This window comes from Thunnus albacares, chromosome 1 (genome assembly GCF_914725855.1).
Source record: "Thunnus albacares chromosome 1, fThuAlb1.1, whole genome shotgun sequence".
Taxonomy (NCBI): domain Eukaryota; kingdom Metazoa; phylum Chordata; class Actinopteri; order Scombriformes; family Scombridae; genus Thunnus; species Thunnus albacares.
In genome coordinates this window covers 2412382-2429233 of record NC_058106.1, presented here as the reverse complement: position 1 = coordinate 2429233, position 16852 = coordinate 2412382, and the positions used below count along the sequence as shown (strand labels likewise).

The 16852-nt window shown below is 40.4% G+C and overlaps 1 protein-coding gene across 2 annotated transcripts in view; it reads right to left on the bottom strand.

Annotated features, from left to right (window-relative positions):
• Positions 1–16852, bottom strand: part of LOC122980001 (cell migration inducing hyaluronidase 1) — a 220264-nt gene that overhangs the window by 24853 nt on the left and 178559 nt on the right. For both annotated transcript variants that reach the window (XM_044347700.1, XM_044347778.1), the window contains exons 15-20: positions 13474–13543; positions 12274–12402; positions 7314–7399; positions 4545–4676; positions 4176–4211; positions 948–1103 (exon numbers count right to left, since the gene is read on the bottom strand). In XM_044347700.1, the coding sequence (XP_044203635.1) occupies positions 948–1103; positions 4176–4211; positions 4545–4676; positions 7314–7399; positions 12274–12402; positions 13474–13543 (609 nt within the window). The remainder of the gene's footprint in view (positions 1–947; positions 1104–4175; positions 4212–4544; positions 4677–7313; positions 7400–12273; positions 12403–13473; positions 13544–16852) is intronic.

Sequence of the window (16852 nt, the reverse complement as noted above, 5' to 3'; positions counted from 1 at the left end):
CCAAACTGAGAAAGAGGCTGTGCACATTTACACACCTGGCCCAGTAATGGTAAGTTCATTAACACCGGATCGGTCAGGATCTGACGATAATTAATGTTCTGCTACACATCTACACAGGTCAGCTGTTACACACACATTTCAGCTTTATATGGTGGAATTGTTTGTAATAAAGCAGCCCCTCACTGTATGGATCAAAACTAGCTAAAAGATACTAGATCCCCCCTAATGTCTGACTGAAGATTTCACCCCTGAAATCATTCAATATCAATTCAATATCATTCAATGCCTTACAAGCTTGAAGACTAAAAGAGAGAGAGATAGAGACAGAGAGAGTGAGTGAGTGAGGAGTGAGTGTGTGTACAGTTAACACCAACTATCTCAAGACGCTAATAACTCCACCCTAATTGCATGTGACAATTTGTACTGGTCTTTGTGAGTTAGACTGTTTTTGCAACAAGGCTTCTTTGCATAGAAAAGGGACAAATTTTGCACCAAATGTATGAATATTAACTAATTTACATACATGCAAATGGAACAGACGCACCATGATGCTATTTGCTTGGCAGAGCAGTGTGTGGCACATCTCACCCTTTGCACCCTTTTGCATCTTTTTGTCTCATTTACCCAGCATTAGCAGCTGCAACAGCCACGCAAACCTTTCGTGGATTTGGCTCTCAGAGTATAGTTAGAACCTGCTACACATTAAAATATAGTCACTAGACATCTTGCATTTTTCACTTTTCAAAGCTGCATCAACAGATTTTTGTGAGACAGCAAGCAAAGACAGAAGAAAATACATCAAATTATCACCTTCTAAAGTTGTTGTGGCAACATTAGCAGTCATTGAGTGTAGTTTTTAGCCCCCTGATGCAGCTGGAAGCATGGTTGATGAGAGAGGGCTGAAAAACCAAGACAAAGAGCTAAAAGATTCTATAACTGTCACTTACATGCCACGCGGGAGGGTCCTGCCGGTGAGGTCAGAACCCCCTCGGCCCCAGATATGGTTGTCGGGGAGGGACATCCCACGATTATCACTTTCACCTACAAACAGCGAGTTCTTCACCTGCTGACGAGAGCCATCGTCATCTGGAAACGTTCCTCCACTGCACACACAGACAGAAGAAGCAGCAGGAGTAGCAGCATTAGTAATACTAGATGTAGTAGTAGTACTACAGTATACTGTAAACAATTTTACAGTACTGTACTATACTACAGCAAACTAGCTTTTAGTTTGCATTGGCTTCCGGTAAAATCCGGAATAGAATTTAAAATCCTTCTCCTCACCTACAAAACTCTTAATGGTCAGGTACCATCATATCTTACAGAGCTCATAGTACCCTATTATCCCACTAGAACACTGCGCTCCCAGAGTGCAGGTTCACTTGTGGTTCCTACAGTCTTTAAAAGTAGAATGGGAGGCAGAGCCTTCAACTATCAGGCTCCTCTCTTGTGGAACCATCTTCCAGATTTGGTCCGGGGGGCAGACACCCTCTCTACATTTAAGAGTAGACTTAAAACTTTCCTTTTTGATAAAGCCTTGGACCAGCCCTTAGTTATGCTGCTATAGGCCTTCCCATGATGCATTGAGCTCCTCTCTCCTCCTCCCCCTCTACATCTGTACGCATTCATGTACCATTAATGCAAGTTTCTAACTTGGTTTCTGTGGAGTTTTTGTGCTTTCTTGTCTCACAGGTTCCTATGGATCATGGTCATGGACCGTCTGGTTATGGATCTTGAGCCTCCGTAGGTCATGGTTGTGGACCCCGTCCTGCTGAACACCCATGTCTGCTATATTATTATTAGTCATATTTCTATTATAATTATTGTTGTTGTTGTTGTTATGCTTCTCTGTGTCTCTCTCTCTCCTCTCCCCCTCCCTCTTTCTCTCTCAACCCAACCGGTCAAAGCAGATGGCCGCCCACCTAGAGCCCAGTTCTGCGTGAGGTTTCTTCCTGTTAAAGGGAAGTTTTTCCTGCTGCTGTCACCAAGTGTTTGCTCATGGGGGAATGTTGTGTCTCTGTGAACATGACCTGCTCTATGTGAAAAGTGCCCTGAAATAACTTCTGCTGTGATTTGGTGCTATATAAATAAAATTGAATTGAAAATTGAATTACATCTAAAAGGTGTCACATCTGCCTCAGTTCATTTTTGACAAACTGCAGTTCGGTCAGTTCACAAAAACTATGTATGAAGTCCAGTATCTGCAGACCTGAGATCAGTTTGTCAGTAATGTAGACAGGTGAGACACTTGACATGACCTAATGAATGACCATTAGTTACAGAAAAAATATCATTGACACTGCAGTAGAATGTATGGAGTTATTCTTGTAGGGGCAAAATGCTCTCTGATATGATGTACATTCATATTAAAAGTAAAAAGTCGACTAAAAGAAATCATACTGCATGGTGGTATTTCTAAATTCTTTCCTCAGCAGTTAATGCTATGGTCACTGAACTGGAAAATCAGAAACCTGCAAGCTGGAACCAATTTGAATAATGAGTGTACAGCATTATTCTAAATCAGCTGTGTGGGGCGGAGCTTATAAGGTACAGTAAGCCCATCTACCATCCAGTTTAGCGGCATAGTAGCTAATCATGTTTAAAACCTGTCTATAAACCTGAGCTCGTTCCTACACAGCAATCATTTTCATCTGATTATGCAGCTGTGTAATCCCCTTGAAGTTTGTTTGAACCAACAGGTCAAGAATCCAAAGAAGACTAAGTACCACAGTACCATCGTTCAGCTCCTGTGTCCCTCCTGTATCATTTATTTACCTACTTTATGTACTTACTAACATTCAGCATCCCCTGCTGACATTTACCTGGCATTCATAATCAGCAATGCCAAAATACACACAGAACCTTGAAGAAGCATTCAGCTAGTCTTTCCTTCATTCATTTGCATCTCACCGTTATTATTCAACTAGATGGAACAAGTGAAACCAACACTCAATCTTCTCAGCCTTTCCCCAGCAATTAAAAAACAAATAATCCTGGTATTTAAACAGAAACTCCACCAGTTTTCCACATCAAGATCAGTTTACATGTTGTGGTCAGTACTACTCAGCCTGTGAAAACAGACTTTGAAAGATGTGGGCGTTACCCGGCAGGGAGGCTCTTATGAAGAGGTGCTATGTAGCTGTGGATGTTTGGAGTGATGGTCAGCACCTTGGGGGAGGAAAAGTGGACATGACGCCTTTGATGTCTTAAAGTTCTGCTCCAATGCTGTCTCTTTCTGTTATGGCCCCTGAAGGTCTGAGTCCTAGTCTTTATCAGCCTATATGAAAAATTAGTCTAATTGGTTCACTAGTTTCTAAACAAGGAACTGCATTTTACTCGTGACAGTTTATGTCACGTTGCATGGAACTGCAGCAGTTTTGGTTTGAATGTCTGACTGTGTCAATAGAACTACACATCCACCTATCTGTGTTGTCTAGGAATGCCTCCTCCGACCTTGGTGACCATGGCAATGCTGATTTACCCTCTATCAGAGAGGTTTCTGCTTTCCCCGAAACATCACAGACAGCTGGAGTCTCAAGGAGAAGAGAAAATGTCCCCTTCCTGCTTAAGAATTACAGTGTGACCTCAAGGCCCAGACTTGACCCAGTGTAACCCAATTTGTAACCCCTAAAGATGGAAAATTCCATAACACTATGTAGTTGCATTATGGGAAGTGCTTGACCCATACTAGAGACTAAAAGTCAGGATGTCTCGGCCTCTGTTGCATGTTCATGTCTTTTGAGTCCTGGGACTTTATGGTATATTACTAAATGTGTATCACCTTTTAAGCATGTGTGTGCATGCCTCTCAGGTCTGCTTTACCTATGCACACCTTACACCTCCAGGATTTCTGTGTGGTTGTACCATCAAGAGTATACATCTTGCTTTGTAAAGTCAGTTGAAAACTTCACACCAATTCCCACCTCTGTGACCATTGCACCCCTAAATTACTTTTCACACTGCATCAAAGCACTCCGTTTCCCAGTGCATCCTAAGCAGATTCCATATAAGGTGTTTTCCAATTACTCACACAGACAGAGGAAGAAAGGGGGGGGGGATGGGGGAGTGGGGAGGTCGTTCCTGCATCACCACCAGTAAATGCAAACAGCAGCCCTTTACTTTTATCCACAGAACACAGAAATATGAACAGTGATTTAATAGCAGGGGGGTCTTACCTCGCTAGAGTGAGGCCAATACCATTATCTGCAAATCTAAACAAGAAAGAGAGAATATTATTGCTATGAGCACAGTCTGAGGTCTCCAGAGAATACACATACACACACACACACACACACACACACGCACACACACACACACAGAAGAAGGAAGTAAAAGTTATTATTACATAGGGATGAATTTCTCACTGTCATCTCTGTCATCAAACATGCAGAAAAACAACCTGCACTACTGTACATGAAACTCAAAATGATGATTTTCAACCACAGTCACACTTAAATTTAGCAAACTTCACACTCAGACAAACATGTGCCCACTCTTTTATTTGGCTGCTCAGTTTCAGCCGCATCCATACATGCAGTACTCACTGGCAGTCATCCAGCCAGACATCCCCTCCTCTCAGCCAGGCTCCGTGGTCCTGGTTCTTGTAGGCTACAAAGTGGTGGATGAGAGCAGGGACTCTGGGTTTGAAGGGGTCAGCATCCTGGTGGGGGCCATACCTAAGTATCCAAACAGTAACCACAGCACCACAGAGAAACATGGAGTTGAAAAAGACAGCGTTGGAATTTAATGATATTTATTTATGTTCTGTATGTTCAAGTCTCACTTAAAGTTATAATCTTTAAGACTTCAGTCCTGATTGGTTTGGTGAATCTGTGGTTACTGGTGGTAACAACAGCCGTGTTTTACTTACAGAGATATACAGAGTTCTTTCAAAATGACTGGCAGCAAACAAATCTTGAGAGGCTACTTAGGTGTACAACAGAAGAGGAACCTGTGTATCTTTTTAATGGATGCATTAAGAGCGTTGGATACTGCACAGTGAGTCAGCCAGTCCTGCCAATTTGCCCCTGTGGGGCAGTAGTGAAACAAAGAAAATCCCCTGCAGTCTTATTAAGAATAGAGTTATGATAGAAATGAAAAGTTTTTGTGTGCTCTCTGCAGCTAAAAGATTATATGTGAGTAAAAAGACACATCACTCTAACAGCACTGTACGACTGCTATAATTATTACTATTATTATTATTATCATTTACTATTATATACCATATTATGCATTTTCAGGTTGTAGGTACAGGTTGTGAACGTTATTTAGGCTGCAACTAAAAAGTGTAATGTTTCTGCTTTCTCAGACAACGAATGCTGATTAGAGAGAGTTGCAATAATTTTAGCCTTTAGTTATTTGCACACGTTGAAAAGTAAACCTAATAAGATTTGATAAGGGGGATGAAAGGATTCAGATTCAATAAGTGGACTTGATACTATATTTAAATTTGATAAAATGCCATCAAACCCCATCCCTGGGCCCAAGAAGCATTTCCTCCATAGACTGCTGTTATATAAAAGCGACACCTGTGAAACTTTTGAGAGTCAGACCTTGAATAATCAGGTCAGTTATTAATCTGTTTATTATGAAAGTATGAAGGTCATCCATTAGTAAAATCTTCCCGACACAAAACATTTTATTTTGTAATAAAATGGACAAAATGATATTAAAGGGCCACCTACTTTTTTTCAAAGCTTTCAACCTTATCTGACAGACTTCATCAGTGAATGGAGTTTGCTCAGTTGTGATGTAAGTCACAGGATTACATGTGGTTGTATAGAGGGGAGGGGGTAACCTCTGCCTCTGTTCAAAGATGGTCTCTTGTGTCACATGACACAGGGTTGATGAACTTTGACCTCCTCCCAGTCAATGCTGCAGTTCCATACTTAGATCATGGTCTGATCAGGTTGTTTGCTCAAGTGTGCGGTGGAGAGAAAGCCAGCGGTTGTGTGACGGTGGCTGTATAATGTTGGCAGTGAACGTCAGTGCAATGTGTGTACGGTTTAGGCTATCTGTCAGTGAATAGATGCTCCTGCTGTAGCTACATTAGAGATGTTTCTAGTGGAGCTAGCACGTCCACCCACTGAGTCCCGTTAATCTGCACATGTGACAAGTGAATTTGAAATCCTAGATTACAAACTTTGTTCTCTTTTCCACAGATCTAACACCCGCATCTCGGTGCTCCACATGCCTGCTCACCCAAACTTTGCTCTGTGCTCCATAAGAGTAGTTAACATCATGGATATGATCTGGATTGTGATATTAAAGATCAGATAATAATGTTAAATGGAACATAATGCTGTGATATTGTCCCTCCAAGCACAGACACACAGACTTTTAAAAGGCATCCATTGCTTCGACATTGCTATTTTTTTGTGTTGTGTTTAAATATTTTAAATCAAATGTGAACACTCTTTTGTAAAAGTTTATTCACGTAACTAACTGTATTCCTTTCATAAAGCCATATTGATTATTCAAAGCTCTGTCAGAACTGAAGATTTTGAATAATCAGCTTGAGCATGGCTCGGCGTCTGACAGAGCTTTGAATAATCGATATGACTTTATGAAAGGAATACAGTTAAAGTTATGTGAATGAACATTTACAAAAGAGTGAACATTTTATTTAAAATGTTTAAACATTCAGAAAATAGCCATGCCTCTTCTATTCAGCCTCTATTCAGTCTTGTAATTGGTTTGCTCGCTCTGCATGAAAGCAGACAGATTTCCCTCAATATCGATCCCTGCTCCCATTTACACATGACCCCATGCAAGAAATGTTCCTGAACATTTCAGGGATAGACTGCATGTGTGAAAGGGCCTTTAGAATGGCTATTGCTGCATTTTAGAATGCATGGCACAACTGGGTTTTTGCAGTCTCATATTTGCCTTTATCAAATGAATCTGTCTATCTATCTTTGACCTTTTTTCTTCTGTGAGGCAATCTGTGAGAAAGCTTTGTGAGAAAGAGCATCACTGAATTGAAGAGGGAGTGGTTGGAATGGTGAGGTCAGGATGACACACTGGTCCTTTCATACTGACAACATGGGTTTTACTGGTAACTTACTTTTGTACTTTTACTTGAGTTGATTTCAGTGCAAATAATCTCACTTCTACTTGAGTAAGATTTAAAGTCACACTCCCTGATGTTGTTCTGCATTACACTAAATCCTAACGTTTGTCAGTAACAAAACATCGACGTGAAAACATCACGATTAGAGATTACAAATCCATCATGCTGAGTTATACTGGCTGTGATGACTTCAGCTTGTAATTCAGCATGTTTATTTGTTACAGAATGAGGAGAGTCTGACCTGGCTCCAACCAGAGACAGGAAGGGTCTCTTGTCCTTGTCGTTTGCCTGGGTGGTCTTTACTCCATTATCAAGGATTATTCCAGCCTGAAACAGAAAGAGGATAAACTACATATCAAGTGTATAAGACATTGATTACAATAAGAGAGAATAAAGCAATGTTAGAATGTAGCACTCTTAGATCTGTCCTTGTGTTAGACACTTGTGCGGGTTGATTAAAGATAAAGTCAGTGATTCTAATCCAATACACATTTTGTCATATCTCCTCACGGTGCTGCACGCTGAAAAAAATCCAGTGTCCATGGACAGCACTGGCTCTGTTAATGGGCATGTAAACACAGTGGCTGTGACCGAGCCACACAACACTACTCCAGCAGGGGGCATTCGTGCTAGCGTACAGGCCAGGGAGAAGTTATCAGAGCAGCTGTCTGTGTGAGGACGTGACAGTCTCCCATCTCCAGCACCTGTTGAATGGTGAGGGAGGGCTGGTGAACTGGAGAGAGAGAGGCTGTCAATTCACATAGAATTGGCCACGTGTTTTCTTCATGGAACAGACACACTTCCATTTTATTAAATTTATCAATTCACACTGAACCTGAGACAGTCTCAGGTCAGTGTCTCAGGACAGTCTCGCTGTCTATGTGTTTGACCTTATTAACTGTATCAATGAATCAATAAAAACAAACAGTGTTGATTTCTTCCTCTTCAGCTGACATGCAAACCATTTTGGTTCAGTAAATTTCTGCTGTCAGTCAGCCTGGTGAAGGTAGTTTGTCCTTCAGACGGCTGCTTCTGTGGACAGAGATGCTGAACGCAGGTCGAGTGAGAGGCGGGGAGTGTGGATGCTCACGTGAGACAATTTTTTTTTTCCACTCCTTATAAAGTGTCAGAGGCACAGAAGTGACTCTACAGTGACACATCACCCCGGATTCCACCATATTTTTCTTTTGGTCGTTGCCTTGGCAATGTGCGTCTATGAATTTGGGGGGCGTATTTGTTTGGGTGTTTAGCTCAATTATCAACAATCTTTCTCCAGAATGACTGACTCTACCTTTAACTGAGGAGTCAGATTGTGTTTGGCTGCAACAAAATCTTGGTGTGTGGTAAAAATGTGAAATGAATATGAATGAATATGACACAAGCTTCTAAATCTCCTGCACTCCAGTGCAGTTATTAGAATTTGTAATTCCTGATCTTTTAGCTGAGCTGAAACCACAATTCTAGTCTTATTTCCTACGGAATCAAATAAAGGTCATTAATATCTTGAGCTTGTGAAATGGTTGGTGAATGTGTAATTAAGTTTTGCAGCTGTGGAAATATTTTGTGTATGTGTGATTAAAATTTGTGCAGGAATATTTTCAACAGTGAGGTTTCACATAGCCTGAGAGACGGACACACAGATTTCCCACCTTTTTGTGTGACAGTGAAGTTACATGAGAGACGGAAACACAAAGTTAAGCGTAAGGCAACGCAGTTGTCCAAATGAATATTTTTAAGTTCAGGAAGGTTTTATGTACCCAGAATAGAACAGTTATGTAGCTTTAGGATGTTAGCAAACGTCCGCCTGCATTACCAAAGTAGCAGCATCAACGCTGGCAGGAACTTTTCAAGCTGAAGAGTTTTCATCAGTGGCTTGCAAGCCTGGCAGCATGCTGGGCCTGATCTGAACCCCTGCCAGGCCTAAGCATCGGGGATTTTAAAAAAAAATGTATTTTAAGATGTTTTCTAAACTAAAATGTGTTATACAAGTAGTGTAGCTACTTTAAGGAATAGCGCGTAGTGAGTGTGCGGTCAAGGAAGAGAGAGAGAGAGCGAGAGAGAGCGAGAGCGTGTGTGTGACGGTGAGGCTGCAGCTAATTTTCTGCTGAAAATAAGCACAGAGACCCAGGAACATCTGAGAACAGCTTCTCACTAACAGCTCCGTGTGTTTACAGCAGAGAGCAGGAGGACAGACATCTCACTCCACGAGTCTGTGCTGAGACTCTGCTGCTGCTGCAGATGGTCACAGAACAGACACTTTCACTCTATAATTGTCATGTCTGTCGTCTGACTAAGAATTGATAACACGCTTAGTATTTTACAAATGATTGTTGATTTTATTTGATGAACGTGGACACTGATATGCGAAAATGAACTAAATGAGTTTTATTTCTATTAAAGTCTGTGTAAAGCAATAATAAATATGTGTTCTGAGTTTTTCACACCACAGAAAAATGTGTTATTAACCACTCAGCCAAATTTGACTGATTACAAAAATCGCAAAATATATAAAACTAAGTTTCAAAATCATGAAAAAACAAACATTGTTCTGAGCTCTGAAAGGTGGGGGCGTGTCCACTGAAGGTGCTGAACTGAACAGCCTCTGAGACTCTGAACTTAACAACATTTATGCTGAACTCCCTTAAAAAACATACAGTTTAAAATAAGTCTTGTTTGTTGGTGTAAGACAGGCAACATGGATGATATTTTAAAAATAAAGTAACACTAGTAGCCACTGTTTAATGCGGCACCTATTTTGTAGGTAAATGTGGACTTCTTTCAGTAAAAATGTAACTTACATGAGTAGTGAACAAGCATCCATCACCAATCATTATGTTAAACTGTCATTTTTTTCAGTGAAGTTCAGTGTCAATGTTAGTCACTTCTTGTGCCGGTGAGGGGCTGGATGTAGTAACTGTAGGAGTACGTCTGTATGTCTGTACACAAGGCTGCTACACAGGCAAGGCTAACGCAGCATGAGTAGACATAGATATATCCTCTCAGTGGATTGGAGCTTTAACACCAACTCTACCCGTCAGCGGACACTTCAGCTGGGTTTGAAATAACTCCTTGAACACTACCGTTGACCGAAAATGGCCCCACTCACCGGTAACAGCTAATACTATGACACTATGAAAGGGCAGAGAGAGAGACAGGAACCAGGAATAGAGAGAGGGGTATAACAACAACATACACACAACAATAGCCTGTGGCCAGAACCAAACCATGAACGTTGCAATTATGTGGTATACCAGGAGTCAAATACTGAGCTCAAAGGGACTGAATGCTTCTAAAGAGCTGCAGTGTTGGTTGGTACTAGCAACCCTTTCACATTACGCAGAACAGAGCTCTAAGGTAGGGACACTCCCCGTTTAGAGGTAAATGATACATCACTGACTTTAAATTACAGATGAATGTCAATTTTGTTTCAGATATCACTTAGTGGAGCTGTGAATCCTATAACCAGAGATGTTCAATACAACTTCCATCAAAGTACACAAGTGCTGTTTCAGAGAGGTGTTGGAGCACAATAACTTTTCCTTATATAAAATAAAAATAGAAGTAATGATCAAAGCCATCCTCAGCCAGTAGCTCGCTTCAAAAAAAAAGACCCCACCGCGGTGTTGCTGCTCCGAAAAACCCCAACCTGCAGCCCTGACGCAACCTCGTCTCACACAAACATCCTGGGGTGGCAGCCTGGCATGAGTTATGCTCCCATTAGGATGATCCAAATTAAAAGTGAAAAAGGGAGAGAGGGAGTGAGACGGGGAAAGAAAAGAGATCACTGTTGGGGGCAGACAAAGGAGGGAGATAACAATAACACTTCCTCTTCACCAGCGTCTCATAAATCTCTCTCTGCTCGAGCTGTGCTGCGCTCGATGCCGCAGGCGCCTCCGAACTCTCTCCTGCTCTCTCTCCGTCTCATCCTTTCTCCCTCAGCTCACTTTCCTCCGTTTCTGTTGTCTGTCCTCTATTTTGTTGTTCTCAGCATTCATCTAAAGCTTTTCCTCTCTCTGTTTTCAGCAGGTCGTATCTGACACTCTGTAATCTCACTGCCCCCTCCTCTATGAGATCCAAATGTATCAATATGCTGTATTAGCTGCTAATTTTTATAAAAACACACACTGACATCTAGTTATGCAAAGCCAGGTACCCTGACACTTACTGTCATTCTTACTAACTAAGTTTGGTGCGCCACAGTCTAAATACTGTTTCAGAAACTTTTCCAGCCAAAAGTAATTTAATATTGCACGTCCATAAATTTGGAACTCTCACAGAGACAGATGTGCCAGCACGCCTGTTTTACTATATGCCGAGGTGAAATATTCTGATGGCACACAGCAAAAAATTTAACATAATTACCATAACTATTGTATAAAAAACAAAAGCAAAATGTTACCTCTGAAAAAGAAGCTACCTAGAGTGAGAGCAGTGATGCAGGAATGCATTTGTTTAGTGCAGAGTGTGCAGAGGGTTGAGCAGCGCCAGTGACTTTGAAGAGCCCAAATAATTGTGCCATATTATGTTTGGGGGCATGGTTACAAACATTCTGCCTGTTGATTTAAACCATTAAACCCCCAAAATAAATCAAAACGCAAGAGAAAATAAATGGATGTGTGAAATCAAGAGACACCAACAATCTGATGTATTCAGAAAAACTCAACAACTGTCCTAAAAGCTTTGAACAGCCCTTCTGTCTCCAGGCTCCAGACTATTTTTAAAGTTTGATGTTTCCAGTTCCACAATGTTTTATGTGTTTCATTTGTTTATTTTACAGTTTTTCTGTTATTTTATTGTATTTTGAGAATTCTATTCATTTTTTTTTCTCTGTTCTTTTATTTGTTGGGTTTTATTTAATTTGGTGCTGATTTGTTTTAGTTTTTTTGCCTTTGTAAAGCACTTTGCACCACTGTTTTATTATTTTATTACTATAAGCTGCTTATGTTTATGGGGTGCTTTTAAGTGAGACTTCTTCCAAAGAACAATGACAGGATCAGTTGTTCATGTGTGCTACAAGACGACATGCAGTATATTCAAGTGTCAATATGTTCAAGTGTCAGAGCCTTCTAGCAGTCAAATGTGACGGAAGCAAAGGAGGAAATCAGGTGATGTTATTATAAAGTGACAATGTCCATGTAAGGAGGAGGTTTGTTGTGAATGGATGAGTCAACATGAGAGACTCAGTCTGTCCATAGACTCACTCTGTAGTTGGAATGAGCTCTGTTGTTGCTGAAGTGGCCCATAGGTATGTGTTCAGTGTGTCCGGGAGAGTACAGCCCCTCTGAGGGTCCAGTGGGCACATGGTGGAAGATGAACCAGAAACCTGTTTCCTGAGGGATCACACACACACACACACACACACACACACACACACACACACACACACACACACACACACACACACACACATAAAGAGGCTGTCAAGATATAGGTTATAAAGATTTATTGGTCCCCTCCAGACATGTTTTAAGACATATGGAAATACTCTGGAACAATAATGTCTTATATGGTTTTTCCACAAAAAAATCTTTAAAAACCTTCTCCATTAAAATTCCAGAATCTATAAATATGCAAATATATTCCATTTCAGAAGTTTATCAGCTGGAGACAAGATCCTTCACTGTAAAGTCCATTCTCAGTGTTTGTGCACTGGAGGCTTCGAGTTTTCACATCACACTTGTGTAAATTAAATATTGGACCAGGATTGGCTTCAAAACTAGTTGTGATGTCACAAATGATGCTCATAGGCCCACATCTTATACAATCAGATTTTCAATGAGCACAGAGAAACTTTCCACCTTCAGCAGATGAACATGAAAACAAACTCTGCACATACATCATCTGCAAAGTGAAGAGAACAACATCCAGCTGAAGGAACAAGAAGAAAAACATATTTTTGAATGGAGGAGGACTTTAGCTATCACACATGTAGAACAACAAAGAATCTGTGGACATGTGTAAATACATGTAGAGGTCTTTTTTCTTCATACATAAACATGTGCACACTCCAAACACACAAAAGATCGCCTTGGCTTCGCCACTCTGTCAGCCTGTCTGTTTCTGTGTTGTTCTTCACAGGTATGCAAATGAGAAAAGTTATTACATTGGCGAGGATAAATGAGACTCCATTCCGCCCGACGTATCCTTGTGAAATCCCAGAAGTATGATCATAATTGGCACTCTATCATAGTGAAACTGCGGCAGTGCCTCTGTCTGTTGTCTGCTTGATTCTGAAGTTAATAGGAGTATACAGCCATTAATCTGACCTGGCAACGTGGTAATGAGACAGACCTCCACCTGGAGAGACGGGGGGAGGCGGGTGGGGGAGTGGTATGGAGGGGGGCAGAGAGAGATGGAGGGGTTGTGGAAGAAGAAAGTGAAGGCAGAAGTGAGAGACTCACCTCTGAGCCTGCAGCTGCACAGTTGATGAGGTTGTTATTGGGATTGGCGATCCAGAAAGTTGAAGTTGCACTAAGAGGGAGAGTGTCAGAGTGGGGGAGAAAAAGGAAAAAGAGAAAAGAGTTTGGTTATTGGATGTCACACAAATAGTGAGGTGATGGTAAATAAAAACAGTGTGATCAGTGACTCACAAGACAACGGTCACCGAAGGAGAGAAAATGACTTGTGTGGATAAACAAATAGGCTGAGGGTCATTTAATAGAATCATTTTTTGTATATCAGTACATTTGTATAAATTAAGTCCTGTAAGGTGCAAGCAAGTCATTTCTTTAAACAAAACCAGCGTTATTTGAATATGTCTACTGCAGTGATGTCACATGATATTATACATATTAAACCCAAATACAAAAGGAAAAGAAAATGAAAGCTTGTATTGTAATGCATTTATCAAGATTTTCCAACACATAGGAAAAAAACATTTTGCAAGTGTCCAGTATCTTTCAAGTTTAAAGGCATCTAGTTATTAAAATAAACAAACAAAAAACAAGTCTCTATTGCACAGCACAACTATGCAATGTCCATTCTAGATTTTTATGGCTTTTGATTGGTCAAGAGAAAGTCAATATGCTGCCAGCGATGTAATTCACAAAAACAAGAGAGTTGTTTGTGTGCTCAATAATATATAAATAAGGCCATAAAATATTGATCTAACACAACATAAGCAAACATTGATTTTGATTCATGCCCATAAATAACAGAGTGGTTCCCTGATTGATTACAACTCTTTATACAATAAATCCTTTACAGAAATATTAACAAAAGTTACAGATTTGTGCTTTTGCCTGTGACTGATGAGAACCCAGAGGGTTAAAGTTCTAATAACACCACAGCTCCATCACATCTCTGTTATAATATCCACCAGAAGCATTTAAGAAGTTAAACGTTCTCGACAAGTTACTGAATGTAAAACGCCTTGTCTCCCATATTGTCATCAGCACAGAAGTTCTCTCTTGGCCTTGTGAATAGTAGTTAGACAAAATATTTCCAGAAAATCAGCAAAAGAAAATGCAAATGAATGTGCGTTTTCATCCTCTACTGTTATGCAAATATTAAGCCATTGCAGAAGAAGTGGACACAACGAGATGACATCAGTAAAAGAGCGGCAGTCAAAGCTCAGATGGTGAAAAGCGATGTACAATACATGACGGAAATATGACATTTCTGTTTATTTCATGTATTAATTTGAGCAACGTTACACACAGATCTGATGTTTTCTTCTCTTCAGTGGAGTTTAAGTCACACACTTCATATGCCTCATGATTTATTCTCTAAAGCCGGGCTCAGACTGCAGGAGTTTTAAATCCTGACCGATTTTGAAATCAGGTTACATCACAAACATGAGGAGAAACTTCACAGATGTTCTTCTTCTCTAATCTCAAACATGCACACATTATAGGATTTGAAAATAATGGCACATCACACACTACAGGATATTATTAAGATTATCGTGCCTGAGGGAGCGATGCGCCGCCTCACGTGATCTCACATGATTTCACAGCAGATGTAAACGAAACGCTTTGCGGTGAGAAAAAAAATAAAATCAGAAGGCGAATGAGTCTGGATGAAAAAATAGTTGGGGAGACACGTCGACCCAGGTTGTCTGTTCTTCAATGAGAACTGCAGATGAGATTTTAACTGTCAGTTTTAATATCTGTCAACAGTCATATGCTAGCCAACGTTAGCCTCAAGGGCTAGAATTTTTACGGTTGCTTGGCAACACCGTCAGCTCTTTCTCATTGGCTACTGCGGTCCCGCTCAGAAAGTAGTGACATAATCATCCAAATTTTTAAGATTGGATCTGTTAACACCTCACTTTACCAGATAATCTGTGCCAAACATCGGTACCAACCAAGGTCCCAGACCAGATTTCTTCTCCGATTGTCAGGAGTGAATCAGGGATAAATCGGCCCAAAACTCCTGTAGTCTGTTAAGTCTCAAGTCTGTTTCCATGGCATCTTATCACATTTTACTTTCACTGATACATCAACAGCCAAACATGAAAGCTTTTTGGCAATACATATTTCCTCAAGCATTTATATGCATACAATGAACATGTGCATAAAAGCAAGTGGATGGAAATGCACCTTCCTCTTATTTCAAGTGGAAATTGATATCCTTTGGACATCCAGGGTACAGCCCTGCTAGCAGACACAAGATGCTACAACGTTCATTACACCCCACAATACAAAAGTGTTGAGCTAAATTCTGGATGTATTATGAGAAGTGGATAATGTGTTGATGTTCAATCCAGAGCATACACAATTCCTTTATTACACAAATTCTTCCTGGTTTGCTTGTGCATTGTGTGGAAAATTCACAATATTTTTTAATTACTTGTGTACAAGTGTAAATTTTGGAATTATGATGGCGCTAGAAAGGTCAGGAGAGCTCACCTAAGAATATTGGAATTTATCCTTTGGAGAATAAAGTTTCATGCTCTGGAGTCAAGTGTTGGAAGGAAGGACGGACAGACAGAGCTACTGACTCCAGCAAAGGGCTACACTACACCTAGTGTTCATAACAGCAAATTAAAAGCTCTGGAAATAGTGTAACTTGAATCACTGTTGGCTTATACTGTATCGGTCATTGACTGATGCAGAGGCAGGGAACATTAAATTATTCCTTAGACAATGATGCAGATAATTCGAAGACACAATCCAACTTGTAAGCATAAAAAAACATCTTAAATTCCAATAATATCATTAGAAAGGTGACAAACTGTGGCAAAGTGGCTTTACTCTCTGCTACATCCTTCATCTTGGCCTATTTGTTAACCTCTCTTCTTAATTATGCAGCCTTAACAAGGGTATACACTCCTCTACCCATCACCCCCTGTTGCACCTCAGTTTGGATGAGAAAGGAATTAGCTCTGGTGTAATCAAGGTCTCAGTCAGTCTCAATCAAGGCTCAGTCCTCTCCAGGTTTCTTAATGTGATTTCTTTTAGAAAGGATGAGAGGGAGAAAGGTCCAGACAACACAGAGTCGACTCAGCAGACCAGCAATGGAAGAAGTATTCAGATCCAGTAAGTACCCATAGAACAATATAAAAATACTCCATTACAAGTAAAAGTCTTGCATTAAAATTCTACTACATGAGTATTATGAGCTTGATGTAGTTAAAGTATTGCAGTAAAAGTACATAAGTATTATGAGCTTGATGTAGTATGCAGTATTGCAGTAAAAGTAGTGGTTTGGTCCCTCTGACTGATATATTATTATATATGACATCATTAGATTATTAATAGTGAAGCATCAGTGTTAGAGCAGCATGTTACTGTTGTAGCTGCTGGAGGTGGAGCTAGTTTACACTACTTTATATAC